We start from the raw sequence: 16,770 nt of genomic DNA on the forward strand, positions 1-16,770 counted from the left end.
GTACAACAGCTGTTAACTTCAACATTATCTTCAGTTTAATGTACAGGTGTAATCAAGAGAGAAGCAGACTGTGTTTCATGCGACCGGCAGTTTTACACTGTAAGTCAGTAACATGACATTACAGAATTCAACAGATCAGTGCAACATCAAGCAGCTGTTGCATCAGTTCATTGAAAAATCAGATGTCATTCCTCCCACAGCATGTGTACATATAAATAATCCCAACCGTAATGTGTGAGAACAGTAGCCTACCTGAAGGTGTGTGAACTTGTGTCTATTAGTTGAAAGCATGACATGCTTGACATAACAGTTCATTCATTTTCTCTTGATGTAGCCTGAATCAAACCAACTTAAGCTAAAACATGTGGTAAAGCCAAGTTATTACCAAGTGAACATAACTTCAGACAATGAGTGGTTACTAAAACAGGAAATAAAGGGACAACTATGCAGTGAAGTAGATACAATAAGTTTAACATCTAGGTTTTGTATTTTGTACAAACAATCATCCAACAGCGGCTCTCCAAACTTGCCAACTCGTCATGATTAATTGACCTGTTCCACAAAGGTCTTAGTACTAAGGCACAGGTGTTACTAATATAACATTAACAATGGCTTTGTTCTAGTCAAGATTCCAAGTAAACTATGATGTGTGACAGTGAGTCAGCATGCACACTACCAGGAAAATGAAGCAGCTTAAAGGAGTGCATCATTCATTTTATTATTTATTATTATCTGTGCTTACCAGAATATGTCAAAATATCTTCAGTCAATGCATTCAGCAAAAACACAGCTTTTTTGCACCATGACATAAATAGTCTCCAATTGTAATACCTTTTAGGGCTTTAATTGAAGTAATAAAAATGTGACAATAGTTTTTCAGATTTCAAGGGGAATGTGAAAAACTCTGTGATTGAGGAGGACACTCCCATCAGCCTCAGCTGTACTTTGTGTTTGGCGCTCATTAGCTAATGTTAGCATGCAAACACACTAAAATAAGATGGTGAACACTAATACATTAGACGCGCTAAACATCAGCAAGTAAACATTGTTATTGTGAGCATGTTAACATGCTAATAATAAGAGTATTTAGCTCACATCACAGCTCCTAGAAACGCTTGCATTGCCGTAGACTCTTAATCTTATTTATTGTTGTGTTAAAGATGGCTATATTAAAAACAATTGAGACACTGCACATATTTAGTACCAATAATATCCCTGAGGCCACTGTATACCAACATTAATTCCTTACTTACTGGCATTGCCCATACATAACCGCCCGTACCTATTGTATATTGAACTAAAGCATAAACATACATTCATATTCAACTTCTGCAAAAGCATGTTGCACTCCTCCCAAGAGGAACAACAAACACAGATATGAGCATCTAAAAAAGAGGCTGATTTGGGTTTTCTTCTAGAAATGTGCATAAACTAAGGGGTTGGAAGTAAAAAAAAGGCCGAAGAACAAATAAGTTGAGGCTGCTTATGCTGCTCACATTCAGCAGACCCAGGCTCTCTATGAATGACTCCATCCAAACGCACTTCAGACTGAGGACAGACTTAGAAAATCAATTCCTCATTCCCTTTTCTGTCGCTTGCAGTGAAGTGCTCTTTTTAAAATGAAACTAATTTGCTTGTCAAAGAAAATGTGTTTTTCTTGACAAACAGCTGCTATGACCTTTATACCACTTTGGTGAATATGAGCCACAACGAAAGTATTCTTGTTGCATTTTGATTTTTAGTCGTGTTTTGCTATATCTATTCTTAAATAGCAATATAGTATTTACAGTTTGTGTACCCTTTCTTCTGGGCAACTGTTGTGACTATAGTTAAACAGGTAATTAGAGCTTTTCAATAAAAGCTCATGGTGTAGCATGTAAAAACGTATCTGGAAAATATGTAAGAGCACAACAGCATCCAGTCAATCTCAAATTCTTGCCAACTTGTGTACATCTTTCATTGGTCTAAAATCATCTCTAATTCATCCTCCCTTGACTCCTCTCTCAACCTCCCTCACGCTCTTCTTTCACTCCCTCCTTCATCTGAGCGTCCTCCCGTCTGTTGCGGTGCCCCTCAGCCCCTCTCCTCCTGGCTTTGGGTGAGTCAACTCCCTGGACCTCTGCGTCTTGGCCTCCTTTCTCCCTGTCCTCTGCTCCCATCTCTTCCACCACATGCTCTTCGTTCTCCCTCTCCTCTTCGTCATCCTCCTCACTTCTCTCAGAGTCTGACTCATCTGAGTTGTCCTCTTCCAGGTAGCGATAACCTTTGACCTGCAGACACAAATTCATAGTATACTGATGACAGGAGAATAAGTTTGCTCACCTTTTGGTCACCAGTAAAGTGTTTAATAATAAAGCTCAGACTATATTAAGATTGTATTGACTCTCGCACAGAAACGTTCTCCCTTCCGCAGATGAATGTGAAACATCCAAATGCTGTAACAATAAGTGTCGAAGCTTTGATGAAATAAAGACCTTTTAACTGAATAACACATTAAATTGACAGCTGTTTGTTTTACCCTAATTGGCTTCAATGGAAAATAAATAAATTGGTCACCTTCCTCTTGGACTGTGAAGGCTGCACTTTAATCTTCACCTGACAGGATGAATCAGACATCATCAGCAGTCAGAGATTGCTTACCTTGTGCCGGGGCCGCGGGATGCGAGGCAGTCTGAAAGGCAATTTCATGGCCAGCCGACGCTCCATCAACCAATAACAGTAGCAGGCCAGCACTAAAGTGGCCAACAGGATGGAGAGTTTGGCCTGAGGAAGAGTGACACAAATAGGCAAGGAAAGATATAAGTAGGAACATTTACTTTAAAATGTGGGTCCAAATTTACCCGAGACAAACACCTCATACCCTCATGGGCAGGTTGGACCAGAGGTAGACTATGAAGATGGCGATGGCCTGCCACCAATGATAGATGGTGTAGACAAAGTCCAGACGTTCTTTTTCCTCAGCGTAGAGCATACCGATCAGAGCTGACACACACAGAGAGGAGAGAACAAAGTCAGTGGGCAGTGTACCTACAAATGCCTCAACCACGGCCGTTACTCACTGCTGACGCCCGTCTTGTTCAGCGCTGTGCCAAGTCCCCACAGCACAGAGATCACCAGCAGAGGGCCCAGATACTCCAGATTTTTAGGAGGTGGAGAAAACGCCAGGAGCACCACCAGCAGCACTCCATGCACAGCCGCGCCCCCCACCAGACACACCCAGCGTGGGAGGCGTAGGAGGCAAAGGGAAAGGGAGGAAAAGACGGAGCAGGAGAGGCCATAGACGACTATAAGGAGCCACAGTTTATCCAGGCCCAAAACGCAGACGCCGTAGGACTGTGGAGGGAAAGAAAGAAAGAAAGAAATTAGATGAAATGCATATATGTTCTATATTTCCTGAAACAAAACGGCGATGTGACAGCTATTCTACTCTACCAAGGAAAATCCAGTGATCGCAAACAGCATTTCAAATCCACTGTAGATGAAGAAGGGGCAGAGCAGTCTCAGGCGGTAGTCTCTCAGGTGTTTGAAAGGCAGCTGGAAGATGTTTCCCCAGCCAATACTGCGGAGGTCGATTTCTTCTGTCGGGCGGTAGGCAGGGCCACAAAGCACAAGGAACTGTGGGTAGCAGCAAACAGTAATCAATTTATTTAGAGTAATTATGAATGATTGCCACGGTTTGTACATGCTTTGCTTTGACATTAGGCAATCCTATTGTAGACTAAAATAACCAATTCCAACATAAAATATAATAATAATAATAATAATAATAATAATAATAATAAAGGCTAAATTAGGCTTTGTATCCCTCTCAAGCACGGCAAATACCACTAGAAAGCCACACTGGAATACATATATTGGCAATCTAAAACACAATTTTCTGTACATTTACAACAATCCATTTCTCACGCCAGTCATCTTAAATGCTATCACGGCCAAACCCCACCGTAAGCATTTTTAGAAGCGTCTCGAGGAACAGATACCACAGATACACTTCCATTTAATTAAATATGTCAATCCATACTAACCATATCTACATTGATTGATGACTAGAGGCAGATTCCCCTGACTCGCTACGACGGGTGGGGGAATAAAGTCAATGATTCAATACCAAAGGTGTGGATCTGAGAGTGTGTCAACCAGTTTGATAGTTAAAAAGAAAACATTCTATTTCATCTCTAAGTCTAAATGTCTAAATGTTGCACTTAAAGAAGATCAGCACATGTGATGAAGTTGCTGTACTTGTGTGATTCTTGCACTTTTTGGGTTTTACCCACATGGTTGAATGCACTTATTGTAAGACGCTTTAGGTAAAAGCGTCATAGGATGGTTGCTTGATGCATGCTGGGATAGGTTCGAGCCCTTTGCATGCCCTGAACAGACAAAGTGATGTGTTCTCAGTGTGTCTGAGTCAGTGGTTTACAACTAAGAAATCAAAATCTGCTTTGCTCTTATTATGTAATTCCGCCTAACATTTAATTTTCCTTTACACTATATAATTTATGTTGTATAGTAGGTAGGTATAGTAGTATTTATTTTCCTTGAATAAAAAATAGATGAATGAATGGCTTAGTAAGGAGCCAATTAGAGTTGTCATTTATTCACATACATTTCTTGGTTTGGCTTGGTATAACATTCTATAACAAAGTAAATTAATATTGCTCTCTAGCGGTCATTTCCTGTTTATTTCAAAGACATGTGTCGGGTTCGAAGATGTGTCGGGTGGTTTGGGTCTTACGATGATCATGGCGAGGAAGGCGAAGCCCATGAGGACACTCTCCACCTGGATGAGCAGCATGGAGCGAGGCAGGTTGGTAAGCACAGTGGTGTTGAAGCCGGGGATCACTCCACTGATGTTTGCGCCTGTCAGAGGAATAGGACGGTTCAACCGAGGCGATGAGGAACAACAACCAGCAGGTGTCAGTCCGACACAGCCTTTATTAAGTCAGACTAAAGCCTGGAGCACATTAGACGTCCTCTCTGCTTTAGAGAACTAGAATGCAGTTGCCGTTTACATCCATGTCTGTCAGTGACAGGGACTTTTGACCACCAGTCCAGGTGGACCTTTATGCCAAATTTGAAGAAATTCCCTCCAGCCGTTCCTGAGATATCACATACACTCCGAAAACATAATGCCTTCTGCCCCAGCTAACACCTGCCAGCTAACACCTGTGCCGAAGCATGACAATGTTACATTACATTACATGTCATTTAGCTGACGCTTTTATCCAAAGCGACTTACAATCAAATTAATTAGGCTAAAATATGCACCTCATGGAGATGGGAACTTCTCTACAGTTATCTTTCCTCCTATTGATGTTTACAATAAAAAGGAAGTGATGTTGCCAGAAGTGAGATCCAAAACATTTTAGCTTTAGCAGAAGTGTTACACTTCACTTGTTTGTTTCATATCAGCCTTGTGAGGCCGACTCGCGTTGCATTGACCATATTGGACGAAACATATACACTAGCCTAACACATAGACTTCTATTTAATGCAAGACAGTGAAGACATGTTAGTTTTTTGTTCTTTTTAACCAACTTGATTCAGGAGGTGAAGTGAGGTGTCTTTACCGCAGGAGTGGACATTTAGGAGAATGTGTTCGCTTTTATGCAGGTAGCCGTTTAGGACGAAGCACATGGGGAACTCCGCGAAGACAAAACTCAACTGACGAGGAAAAGACAGAAGAGAGGGGTTGTGCTCGTTATTTTCTGACGTTTAAACACCGCACACAACATGGAATAAATTGAAGCATTAGCAAACAAAAGCTAGCTGAAAACTCACATGGAAGATGATGTGGAAGACTGACTGGAAGACAATTATGTATTTGTGACACGCTCCCTTAGGGAGCTTCTTCTGCTCCTGCACATGGTCTTCCTTGTAGTGGACGTACTCGTAGTACTGCTGCGCCATCCTGCATGTGTTTGAGTGAGAAAGAAAATTCACAACACATTCATAAAAGCAAACAAAATCCAAATTGAAATTATGTATGGATAGATACGGCTTCACCTATGCACTCACTATAATCCCACACAATCACATGACCCCTGCTTCAGTGTATGAGGTGTTTATACTTATCTGACCAGAATTCGTCTTTTTTTTGTTTCTTAACGACAGCAATATATATATATATATATATATATATATATATATATATATATATATATAGAGTATATGGATTATGATAGGTTTGACTCCTGTAATTTTCGCTCAGAAACCGTCTGTTTTAAAGCTTTGATGGTTGTTTAGACATGGTCAATATTAATGGTTATGTTTAGATTCAGGGTTAAGGTGGTTATAAAGTGATCTTTAAAGTGCCTTTGGGTTTGAAAAGTGCTATATAAATTTGATGTATTATTATTATTATTATTATTATTATTATCTTCAGGCGTTATAAGATGAGAAACAGTTGAGTTAGTGAAGTTGAAATGAATGTACAATGTTGTTGCAGAAGGTAAGAGCAGCGATCTGAGACTGGCTGTCCCCTGAGGTCTGAGAACGCTGGGCGACCTTCAGTATGCTCTGTGTGCTGTGATGTGTTGAGGTTCAAGCATCTGCCTTTTATGAAACATTTTTATCCGCCCATCCTGTCACAGCATATTTCTCACCTTGTAATATAATTTCCCAAGGAGGCCCAGAGCGGCACAATGGCCACACCGATGGCTACGGCAGATGGAACCAAGGTGTAGTACCGCTCCCAGTAATTGGTTGAGACAAAGAGTGCGTAGATTCCTGAAGCCAGGAACATCATCCACTTAGTGCCTAGAAACCTTCCAGAGAGATGTATATAGTATTATAAATAAGTTTGTGCGTGTGCGTGTGTGTGTGTGTGTGTGTGTGTGTGTACCTGATAAGTACAGGGGTGTAAAGCAAGCCTATGATGGGGGTGACGTTGATGCCCATCAGCATCTTGCGATCAATGTCCTCTAGGCCAAGGTTGCTGTACTTCACCTCACGGTAAGTCATATCATAATGGAGGATCAGCTGCATCTGCAGGAGGCCTTAAACACACCATTCACACAGACAAAAATAGATTGAAAAGGACATATTAGACTCTCTGCAACTCTGTTTTCTGTCCATTCAGTGTCTTTGCTCCAATCAAACTCACCCATGTATACACTGTACACAATCATGGCTCCAACACTGGCTGCAAGAACATTCTTGATGACACACAGCCTCTTCCTCCTGTAGTATTTCCTCTCCTCCTCCTCCTCGTTGTACTCTGCCTGCGGGCCCAGAAACTCCTCCATCTGAGGAAAGAAAGGAATAAAAGTTATGTAATTGTTTGATGCAAAACATTATCATACTCAAGTACTTCTTTCAATGGAAAACTGAGAATCACAGAGACTAGAATTATACGTGTTTTAACAAGACAGGAGGGAGTTCACCTGGCCATGCATGTTGTCTTCTTGTCCCACATTCAGCAGTTTATTTATGACGCCATTGTGAGGTGCCAGAGGCTGATCCGCATCCACACCCAACTCTTCTTGATCAGATGCATCCATCTAGTGACCAAAAGGAGCAGTACACTGGTTTATTAGACAGCTACCTGTAGGGGCTAGCTAGCTAATGTTGTCAAATATCTTACTGTACATATGGGAATATATCTCAATATATTCCCATATGTACAGTAAGATAGGTTTAGTTTTCACAGGCCACATTATACATTTGAGGAAAAAATCTAAATAATCACTCTTGGAATCACCCTTGTTTGTCGGAGGCGGAGCAAATAACATGCACATTCCGCCATCTTTTGGATGTTTTATATATATATATATATATATATATATATAATACACCTCAAAAATATTATATAAGCTAGAAATATGGGGTGAGGAAATAATAAAATACCCTTCTTTGCTATCCCCAAAAAGTCAGACTACCTTCCCCTTTCTTAATAACTTTTTAAGATTCTTCAAAGGGCCATTTTGTATAGCCCTGTGTAATTAAATACATGATAAATGACATGTAATGAGTTATTATTTTATTTAAGCAAGAAATTAAGTGCAAAATGAGCAAAACAGTTTTAACTGATATCATAGAGAAAATATTAATAGCTATATAGTTTGATTAAACTACACTGTAGTATTCCCAAGAGCAGAAATCTTATCAATTCAGATTTGTCTGACAAATGTGATCGATTTTGACAACGAAATTGTGTATCACAATATCTGATTTCATCATGATATGATTTAATTAAAAGACGATATTTTATTATTATTATAATTATCGCCCAGCCCTTTCCACATGTTCCAATATGTTACCCAAGACACACCGCGTAGTTCTCTTATAGTAGATCTTTATACATGAAGCCATAAACCAGAATCATTGTCAAGCTTCAATCATTATTTATAACTTTTTCTCACAAGGTCACTGTACATAGTTGAGTTACAGCTCTTTAGCTGCAGCCACATTCTCGGTTTATTTAGTAACTATTCTGACACACACAGCATGAAATAGAAGATAACCTAACAAACAACAAGCCCCTGTTTACATTTATGAACACCTTGAAAATCACTAACCATGTTCCTCGCGGACACCGGTTGGAAAGGTCTGTCCTCTGCTTGTTAGACACACAATGCGCCCTCTCTGTAATAGGGTCGCTTTGGTTTTCCGCAGCTGTTAGTTCCCCTTTCCGGTGCACAAGGTTCATAAATACTAGGCATGAATACAAGTTTCGTGAGGGAAACGAAAGTCAGTCGTCTTCACTTCCTCTTAAAGGTACAGACACATATTTAGCAATCCCTACTTTCTCTGGGCCATTAGTGCGAGATTCAAAAACAAGTGGGTGGGACAGATTAAGATGTAAATACCCGTACAACAAAACTCATGATGTTAAGCTAAAGGACAGTTTTATTAGAGTTCTTAATAACAACACAATGTGCAGCTTCTCCAATTTGCAGCTAAAAAGCTGTGTCACTGGCACAGCAGTTAGCACATGAAAACTAAACAAAAAACGTATCACAGTCAAAGAAACATGGTCCAGTCACATACTGCACAACATAATCCATAAGCATCAAGTTCATCTTCATCACACGTCCGAGTTGCCAGAATGACCTGGCTGCTAGTCTGCATCAGAGTTTACAGACAAAGCCGACACAGGCCTGAAAGGGAGTAAACTATGCAGTGTCTTGAATTTTAAAAAAAAGAAAGATGACAGACAAACCATACATAACTCATTCAGTGCATGCCCTGCCTGATACATCTGTATTTGACTAACTTGTACTCATGAACAATGTGTCTACCTGAATACCATGTTGTGCTACAACATTATGAAGAGGGCCCATGTTTACTTCCCCCCCCCCCCCATTTAAAAAAAATAATAATAATAATAATTCACCCAAGTTCAAAGGGTGACGTGGGAACAAATATTAAATGTAAAATGTGTTTGTTTTAACCTGCCAGTATTTGACTTTATGCAGAAGAGGCAGCCAAGCAGTTACAAATAAGCACAAAGGATGGATTAGAGATAATATTACACATCCTCTCTCCTTTTCAGTCAATTATCAGGTGACTTCTCGCCAAGCTGAATGGGAAAACTAATCAGACGCATCCAGAGAGGCTGGTGGAGCAGTGAGAAGCTTCGAGATGTCCTTGTGCCGTCGTTCCACCAGTTCCTTCGGCGATTCCTTGAGCCCCAGCCAACGTCTCATCCTCGACTGCAGTAAGAAAGCAGTTTCTCTCCGTGGACCCTTAACAGCATTATTCTTCACACTTTATTGATTTCCCAAACAAAACCCACCCACTTAATAACCCATGACTTTTTAATCCCCCACAATGCTCTACTTTGATCCTTTCATTAGTGTCTCTATCCGCTTCCCACAGATGCCTTCCTCATCATTTCCTCGTCCTGGACGGAGAGTTCGGTCAGCTTGCGTCCCAGCCTCTCGTGAAGGTCCAGGTATTTGGCCACGCAACGGTCCAAACACACAGACTCTCCCTTTGACAGCTCCGCCTCCTTGTAATGTGGCGGTACACACTTCCTGTGGCAGGCGTTGGTCATGCTGGGAAGAAAGGAAGCCAGGAGACAGTCAGGTTTTTAAAACAATGTGTGTAATGACCGGGATATAATTGCATGTGTTAACACATTTTCTAGGGTATTTTATCATGCTTGAGCACCATAATGTGATGTCCCACCAATTTGTGCATATAATCAATGCAACTTGGTAAAACTATACAGCACCATCTGCTGGAATCACATTTATTTTTCAATGTTGCGCAACCTTGCTTGAACCAAGCAACTATGTGTCGAGTTTAAATGTCATTATAGCAACTTTAAAAATGTTCTGATAACATTAGAGCTGCAAAGATTGTTTTCATTATCAACTGATTTACTGTTTGTTTTTTTAACATAAAAATGTCCATCTCAGTGTCCTAAAGCCAACGGGGATGTCATCAAATGTCTTGTTATATTGAACCAAAAGTTCAAAAGGAAAAGATGTGCAAACTTCTGACACAGGAACACTGCAGATTCTGACAGAGAAGCTGAATCCATTGAATGAAATTATTATTTAATGGATTTTCGGCAAAGTTGCTGATTTTTCCTATAAAATAGGAAAACTGGTGTCAATTGATTACGGTCATTTGTGGTTTTAAATCCGTTTATTCTCCTCAATTATTAGTCAAAGCAGGGGCTTAGATTTGATGGACTTGAATCTACTTTAGTCTATTTGTTTATATGACAGGGATAATACTCATTAAAAATCAGAAAAAAAAGTGAATTAGGCAGCAACAATATATATGCCTATAACAAATACCCATGTGTTCTTTTACTTTGTCTCAAGACTGTTTTCACAGGAGACAAATTGGCTTTTCATAGTGTTATTACATAGGTTATTACCCCTGTTCTACTCAAGTGTCCCAGTGTGACGTGAACCAGCATGCACAATACAAGGACCCTGATACTGAAGCAGCTTAATGGAATTCAGCCATCATTCATGTCATTAATTGCACCTGTACAGCTGCTCTGAACCAGTAGTTCCACTGGTGCACGTTAAATTACATTTGTGCTGACAGTCCTAGAGGTTGTGTTGCTCTCCTTTACTTTGAACGAGTCTAGTTCAAGATGCCGGGGAATGAGGACGGAGAACACTTTATGCATAAATTCACTTTTAAAGCCACCTGAATGAGGCAATCACTCAGTGATCCTCCATAGACACATGTGGTTACTCATCGAGTGATGAAGAGGAGTATTTGACCAAACAGTGTAAAATACAATTTTTTTAATTGCATGATCTGTTTTATTAGCTTTTTGATCACGCAATAATTGCTTTAAATGTGTAATGGGATCAGTATCAACATTTTAAAAAAATATCTCCGTTTTGGGAATGTTGTGGGTGCTTCGTTTGTTAGATACAATGCATGTAATCATTTATATTTCCTTCAAGCTTGCATTCAATTAAAGTCCCTTCTGCTGTAGAGTAATGCACGATTATCTATTAAACAGCTTCCCCATTCCATTTTTAAATTAGGTGTAAAAATAGACGTCACTATAATTATGCGAAAAACCTATTTAAAGACCATCAATACACGCTTAGGCAATTAATCAAATTGCACTGTGCTTTCGTAGTGAAACGCCTAATTCTAAAGCAAACGCTAACTTTAGCTGCAACTTAACTACACTTCTTTAAGATCACGTTTTACTGGAACACAGCGAGCTGGACTCAGCGCTGTTCGTTGCTGCAGGCTGGTGCAGTCCTGTCGCACCGCGCGGGCTTACGTGACAGTCTCGTCTGTGGGCCAGGCTGACTCAATGATGTAAAGATGTGGTCATGCAGTCCCTAGCGTCACGGAGGGACTGCATGGCCACATCTTTACTCAGCGTAGCCAACCTTTCACGTTGAATGCCCCTTTCATACTGCATGTCGAGTTTAATAGACGCTATTTTAAATGGAGGCCACGAGACTCTTCACTCCCGACAGGAAGAATGCATAAATTAGACAGCTCGCTTCAGTGGTTAGCTTGCTTGGGCTTTACCGGTTGTACATGTCAGCCATCATCTCCACCTCCAGCTCCGCTGCTAGCTGCTGTGCCTTCATGGGATCCATGTCTGCGCTGCAGTGCTGCTCACGCACGGATTAGACCACAAACACGCCGTCCTAGGGACCCTCTCCAGCGGACGGTGGACAAGAGACCGACCCGGTGCTGCTTCTTTAACCTTCAAACCTGCAAGACGCAAAACACGTGTGTGTGTCGTTTCCGCTCACACTTCCGCTGTCAATAAAGTTCGATTTAATCTGGAAACGGCGAGAGTGCGCCCTCTCGTGCCTTTCGGTGACATAGATCTCCAGAGATTCATATATAAATGTAATGGACTGTTAGCATAAAAAGTGACATTTCAGTTTTTTTTAATAACCTATAATTATGTAATTTACACAACACGATGTGCTTTACAAATACAAGCTCAAAATAAGGTCAACAACAGACACTTTCAGAGACACAATGCCGCTAAAGTGCTTTTACCTTAATTAGTCAATTCAAAATGTACTGAAAACAAAAATAAAATACAAAACTAATACAATTATTGAAAAACAGGAATAGTAAGAACTTTTTTTCTTGTGTAACCAATTCTTAAGCATATTATTAATGAAAATTAAACAAGCATTTAAACCTTGCATATGGAACAAAATGAAGGTAAAACCAGCACACATCCTTGCGTGCACACAGCTTATAATTGCCAAACTGGTGATGAAAACGGAAAAGGAAGGACATAAAAATCTATTGTACATAGCTTCACAGCAAAATTTACTTTGTCTGACATCTTTGCAAACATACATAAAAACCCCAACAGCAAGAACATAATGCTCACACAACATAGTAAAAACTATGCACAAATACAAAGGTTATTCTGCCTAATCTCCAGTTACATCAATCTCAATCACATCTTCCTCCTCTTCTTCCTCAGGAGTTATTTCCATGTTGTCGAGTCCATTCTCAAACACTTCAGTCAGAGTCACTTTGTCTGGAGAGAAAAGAAGTACGTCTACCTCCTCTTCCTCTTCCTCCTCTTCCTCTTGATCACAGCCGGAGCTCCTGCCGAACCCGACAGCGCCCAACCGAGGTGGACTAGTTCTCTCAGGGATCCGGGAGTTCAAGTTGTGCACCAAAGGCATTTTGTCTTCTTGAGGCAGATGTGTGTAACTGTGAGACAATCCTTCAGTCTGCTGTGGTTTATCTGACACGCCTTCCTCACAGGCTGTTTGTGCTAAAAAAGAAAGAACTCAGATGGATTATCTGGCGTAATTGGGACAATGTTTTTTTGTGTGTGTGTGTGTGTGTATATATATATATATATATTATATATATATATATATATATATATATATATATATATATATGACATTTTAAGGCACAACCTCTACTATTAATGCTACTATTTTGCTGATAATACTTTTGTTCTTGTACTATGAATGCAGGACTTTCTTGTAATGGAGTATTTTTACAGAGTGGTATTGAAACCAAAGTAAAGGATCAGAGTACTTCTTCCATCCCTGCTGCAAGACTTAAATTGGAAAATATTGTGTGTGATTTGAATGAACTAAGCCTGTAAACGGGGTTCTGACAAAATCTTTACGCCTCTTTTTCATACCAGCTTATAACTAGCCCAACATTATGCAAACAATCCCTTATTGCTACCCGTCAGTGTCATTCTTTATATATTACCACATCGCACCAAAGTAGGTTGAGTTTATAATCTTATGCAAACTGTAGTGAATGCGTTTCTCTGTCAAATCAAATCTTTTAAAATTCAATGGTTCAATAGTTTGAGTTTCTCATGTTCTACTCTCACTGAACACAGAAAAACGGGCTTGATAAAAATGCCACTTGAGGAAGAGACACTTTACCTTCATCAGGATGCTTCAGTGGCTTCTCCGTCTCAGCTGGTAACTCGGCCTCTTCAACAAAGAGACCTTCAACATTGAAGGAAACCACCGGAAGGGACTCATCACCCAACCAACAGGTCTCATTAATAGTGGAGCTGCTTGTCTCATCTCTCTGTGATTCGTCATACTCAGCTGCTGATTTGTTCACAATTTGATTGTGATTTTTATCAACTGTGACATTGAAGACGGCGTGACACTCTTTAACCCTGTCCCTGTTCTGAGGCTGAGCAATGTACATTTCTGTCCCGTTAGTTGATTCTTCAAATTTGCGACCACAAGTCTTCCCTTCCTCACATTCTACAACTTTTGCAGTTTCACTTGTTTTCTTGTCCTGGCTTTCTTTTGACTTCCTTGTTTTTGAGTGTTGGCGTTTGATAAGCTTTTGAAACTCCTTCAGACTGACCATTCGTGGCCGTTTGAGTGCCCCAGGTTTTCTTCCAGATGGGATTACATCACCAATGTGGTTTGCCTCAGCACTTAAGGCCATCGGTGGAACTGCCTCCACTTTATTTCTATTCCTGATGAGTTTTTTACATCTCCTTGTTTTATTGCTCTCCTCTTGCAACAAACTACTGTCAATTTGCACCTCTTTTTTTACATCGAGGCTTTTGCTGTCCGTGATGGCAGGAGTGCTCTCTGGAGAGATCCCTTCAACCTTTGTTTTCCGTGGCCTTCCGCGTCCCCGCTTAGGGACTTCTTGTTTATTCACAATCTGATCTCTGCAGACCACAGGTTTTAAAACCACACTTTCTATGCTTGAGCTACTTGGGGTCGCTAGAGTTTTTTTCAAAAAGCCCCTGGTCCCGATCCGCGTCTGGTTATTATTAAGATCCCCAGGCTCTCTGGTTTTCTCTCCCCGACTTTCTGCGATGGTTGACAGTTCATTTGTTTTCCCTACAAATGTGTTTGGCTTGTTTGAACCGGCCGCCATTTCTCTTTCCTTTGCCAGCACATTGTTGCTCGACAAACTGACTAAACAAACGCTCAGGTTGATTTGACCTTTTGTTCCATTGCTGGCTTTCACATGCTTGTATGCCAAAGGGGGAATGGCCTCTTGTGTACAACCTGTACGCTTCCTCTTTTTAGGCACTGCAGCATCAACTTTAGTGTCAACTTGTTTACATTTTAAATCTTTCTTTATCTTCCTGAGATCAGATTTCCTTTCTGCGACGTTTTCATGACCAGCAGATATGGCTCCTCTCTCTTTCACCTCTTTAACAGAACAAGATGCTGTCCGGGTTCTCTGTGGATTCAACTCCAGATGTTTTTGCAGTTGCTTTGAATCTTGGGGTAAAGACACACTTTTATTTGCTCCGTGAGTGATGGCACTGAAAGGAAATTGTAGTGGCCTGGAGTTTACTGCAAGCCAGGGTCGGAAGCCATGTACAGGTGACTTTAGCTGGATATTATCGCTTTGATTCGTTGAGCTGTTGAAGGTAAAAGGAGAAGAAGGTAGGTTGAAGGTAGTCTGATGTTTTGCTGCTGAGGTGGACGACTCTAACGGAGAGAGACATCGAGGAAGCCGCAAATCATCCATGCAAGGTAAGGAATGCAAGGACTGTGCTTCATTTCCATTAATCAGGGGCAAAAGCTCTATGTTCCGATTGTCTTGTAAAGGCGGTTCCTGGCATGCTGGGAAATAAGTAAGGGTAGTAAGTAGTTTCTGCCCACTGAGTGATTCAGGATATGGACAATTTCGTGTTTTGGACTGTGGCATGCCCTGGTGGCTTGTTCCATCTGTTTGCCCCACGGATGTGACAGATGAATGATACTGGGGAGAACATTGCCGTTGCTGGATCAGTGCTGCAGCCGGCTGTACAGATGAAAGACTTGAGCAGCTGGGCTGGTTCTGAGCTGGAAAACAACAATAAATACCTGTACAACAGGTGAGAAGACCGCCATCAATCATCCTGAATTTACAAATGGCGAGGTGGTTGGAGTTTGGGTAGATTGAAAAGATGAGCTGTAGCAGTGTGGGCATCTAGATCGTGGTACAGTGTGATGAAAGTGGACTGGGGGGAATTAAACCGAAAGAAACATTTCAGGTAGACTTCACCTGATCTTGTGTTTCTTGATTTATTTAGCAACTGCTTAACTTTAGCCCGCTGAACAATACAAGATTCAGATTAATTTTAACCGTACTGCTTATTACCAGATGTACAAAGGTTTAATTAGAGTTGAAACATTTAATTGAAGAATCAATTACGCAGTTACATTTCCTTATTCCAGCTTTTCAATGGTGAGGATTTTTTGCTTTTCTCTATTTTATATGATAGTAAAATTACTAAATTTGAGTATTGGATATTTGGTCAGACAGAATAAGCAATTTGACATTATTGCCTCGGACTTAAGGGATAGTTCAGATTTTCTCAAGTGGGGTTTTATGAGGTACTTATCCATAGTCAGTGTATGACCAACAGGAAATGGCCGTCGGCACGCCACCAGTTTAGAGAAACAGTTCGTTGCTTTGCTCTCCTGCTGTTACTCCTGTCTGGTTCTACTGTTCGGTTTCTCTTCTCTAAGTTATACACAGACTATGGATAAATACTTTGTACAACCCCATTTCAATAATATAAAAGATAAAATAAAACCATCACCTTTTGGAAATTGTGATGTGCCTTTTTCTAAATGCTGTTAAGTGCTGGATCATAAACAAGCTAAATAAAACTCAAATAAATAAAGGATGAAGCTATAGAGAGCCGGAAATTGTTTACTTCCATGATTCAACACCCACCACATGTTAGTAAATATGAAGGAGAAGGGGTCATAACATGTCAGATATTTCTTTTCATTATTGTAATGAAAAGATCTCTTCCTCTTTGGATTAAAAATGGCTACTTGTTTAATTAGCCCACTCCCACTGCTAGTCAACACATTAACCCAGAATTTA

The 16,770-nt window shown here is 40.5% G+C and overlaps 3 protein-coding genes across 3 annotated transcripts; all 3 read right to left on the reverse strand.

Annotated features, from left to right (window-relative positions):
• Window positions 1-464: 464 nt before the first annotated feature.
• unc93b1 (unc-93 homolog B1, TLR signaling regulator) lies at window positions 465-8,699 on the reverse strand. The gene is made up of 13 exons (XM_034533409.1): window positions 8,520-8,699; window positions 7,386-7,502; window positions 7,106-7,247; window positions 6,845-6,998; window positions 6,606-6,767; window positions 5,782-5,911; window positions 5,571-5,664; window positions 4,736-4,860; window positions 3,433-3,615; window positions 3,060-3,333; window positions 2,861-2,982; window positions 2,641-2,763; window positions 465-2,270 (listed from the first exon to the last, which is right to left on the reverse strand). The coding sequence occupies exons 1-13, from the start codon at window positions 8,520-8,522 to the stop codon at window positions 2,004-2,006; spliced, it is 1,896 nt and encodes a 631-aa protein (XP_034389300.1). The 5' UTR covers window positions 8,523-8,699; the 3' UTR covers window positions 465-2,003.
• Window positions 8,700-8,824: 125 nt separating this feature from the next.
• Window positions 8,825-12,193, reverse strand: timm10 (translocase of inner mitochondrial membrane 10 homolog (yeast)). The gene is made up of 2 exons (XM_034533422.1): window positions 11,974-12,193; window positions 8,825-10,001 (listed from the first exon to the last, which is right to left on the reverse strand). The coding sequence occupies exons 1-2, from the start codon at window positions 12,042-12,044 to the stop codon at window positions 9,806-9,808; spliced, it is 267 nt and encodes an 88-aa protein (XP_034389313.1). The 5' UTR covers window positions 12,045-12,193; the 3' UTR covers window positions 8,825-9,805.
• A 135-nt stretch (window positions 12,194-12,328) lies between these two features.
• On the reverse strand, window positions 12,329-15,749 carry LOC117733790. The gene is made up of 2 exons (XM_034537684.1): window positions 13,842-15,749; window positions 12,329-13,201 (listed from the first exon to the last, which is right to left on the reverse strand). The coding sequence occupies exons 1-2, from the start codon at window positions 15,595-15,597 to the stop codon at window positions 12,849-12,851; spliced, it is 2,109 nt and encodes a 702-aa protein (XP_034393575.1). The 5' UTR covers window positions 15,598-15,749; the 3' UTR covers window positions 12,329-12,848.
• Window positions 15,750-16,770: the final 1,021 nt, after the last annotated feature.

The sequence above is a fragment of the Cyclopterus lumpus genome, chromosome 1 (assembly GCF_009769545.1).
Source record: "Cyclopterus lumpus isolate fCycLum1 chromosome 1, fCycLum1.pri, whole genome shotgun sequence".
NCBI lineage: Eukaryota > Metazoa > Chordata > Actinopteri > Perciformes > Cyclopteridae > Cyclopterus > Cyclopterus lumpus.

Excerpts from the sequence above, each read along its gene's own strand:
- LOC117733790 (XM_034537684.1), bottom strand. The coding sequence starts at position 15,597 with ATGCCACAGTCCAAAACACGAAATTGTCCATATCCTGAATCACTCAGT. Across the intron at positions 13,202-13,841 it reads ACTGAAGCATCCTGATGAAG|CACAAACAGCCTGTGAGGAA; the intron begins GTAAAGTGTCTC and ends TTTCTTTTTTAG.
- timm10 (XM_034533422.1), bottom strand. The coding sequence starts at position 12,044 with ATGGATCCCATGAAGGCACAGCAGCTAGCAGCGGAGCTGGAGGTGGAG. Across the intron at positions 10,002-11,973 it reads ATGGCTGACATGTACAACCG|CATGACCAACGCCTGCCACA; the intron begins GTAAAGCCCAAG and ends CTTTCTTCCCAG.
- unc93b1 (XM_034533409.1), bottom strand. Across the intron at positions 6,999-7,105 it reads TGTGTACAGTGTATACATGG|GCCTCCTGCAGATGCAGCTG; the intron begins GTGAGTTTGATT and ends GGTGTGTTTAAG. Across the intron at positions 5,665-5,781 it reads TCTTCCACATCATCTTCCAT|TTGAGTTTTGTCTTCGCGGA; the intron begins GTGAGTTTTCAG and ends TTTCCTCGTCAG.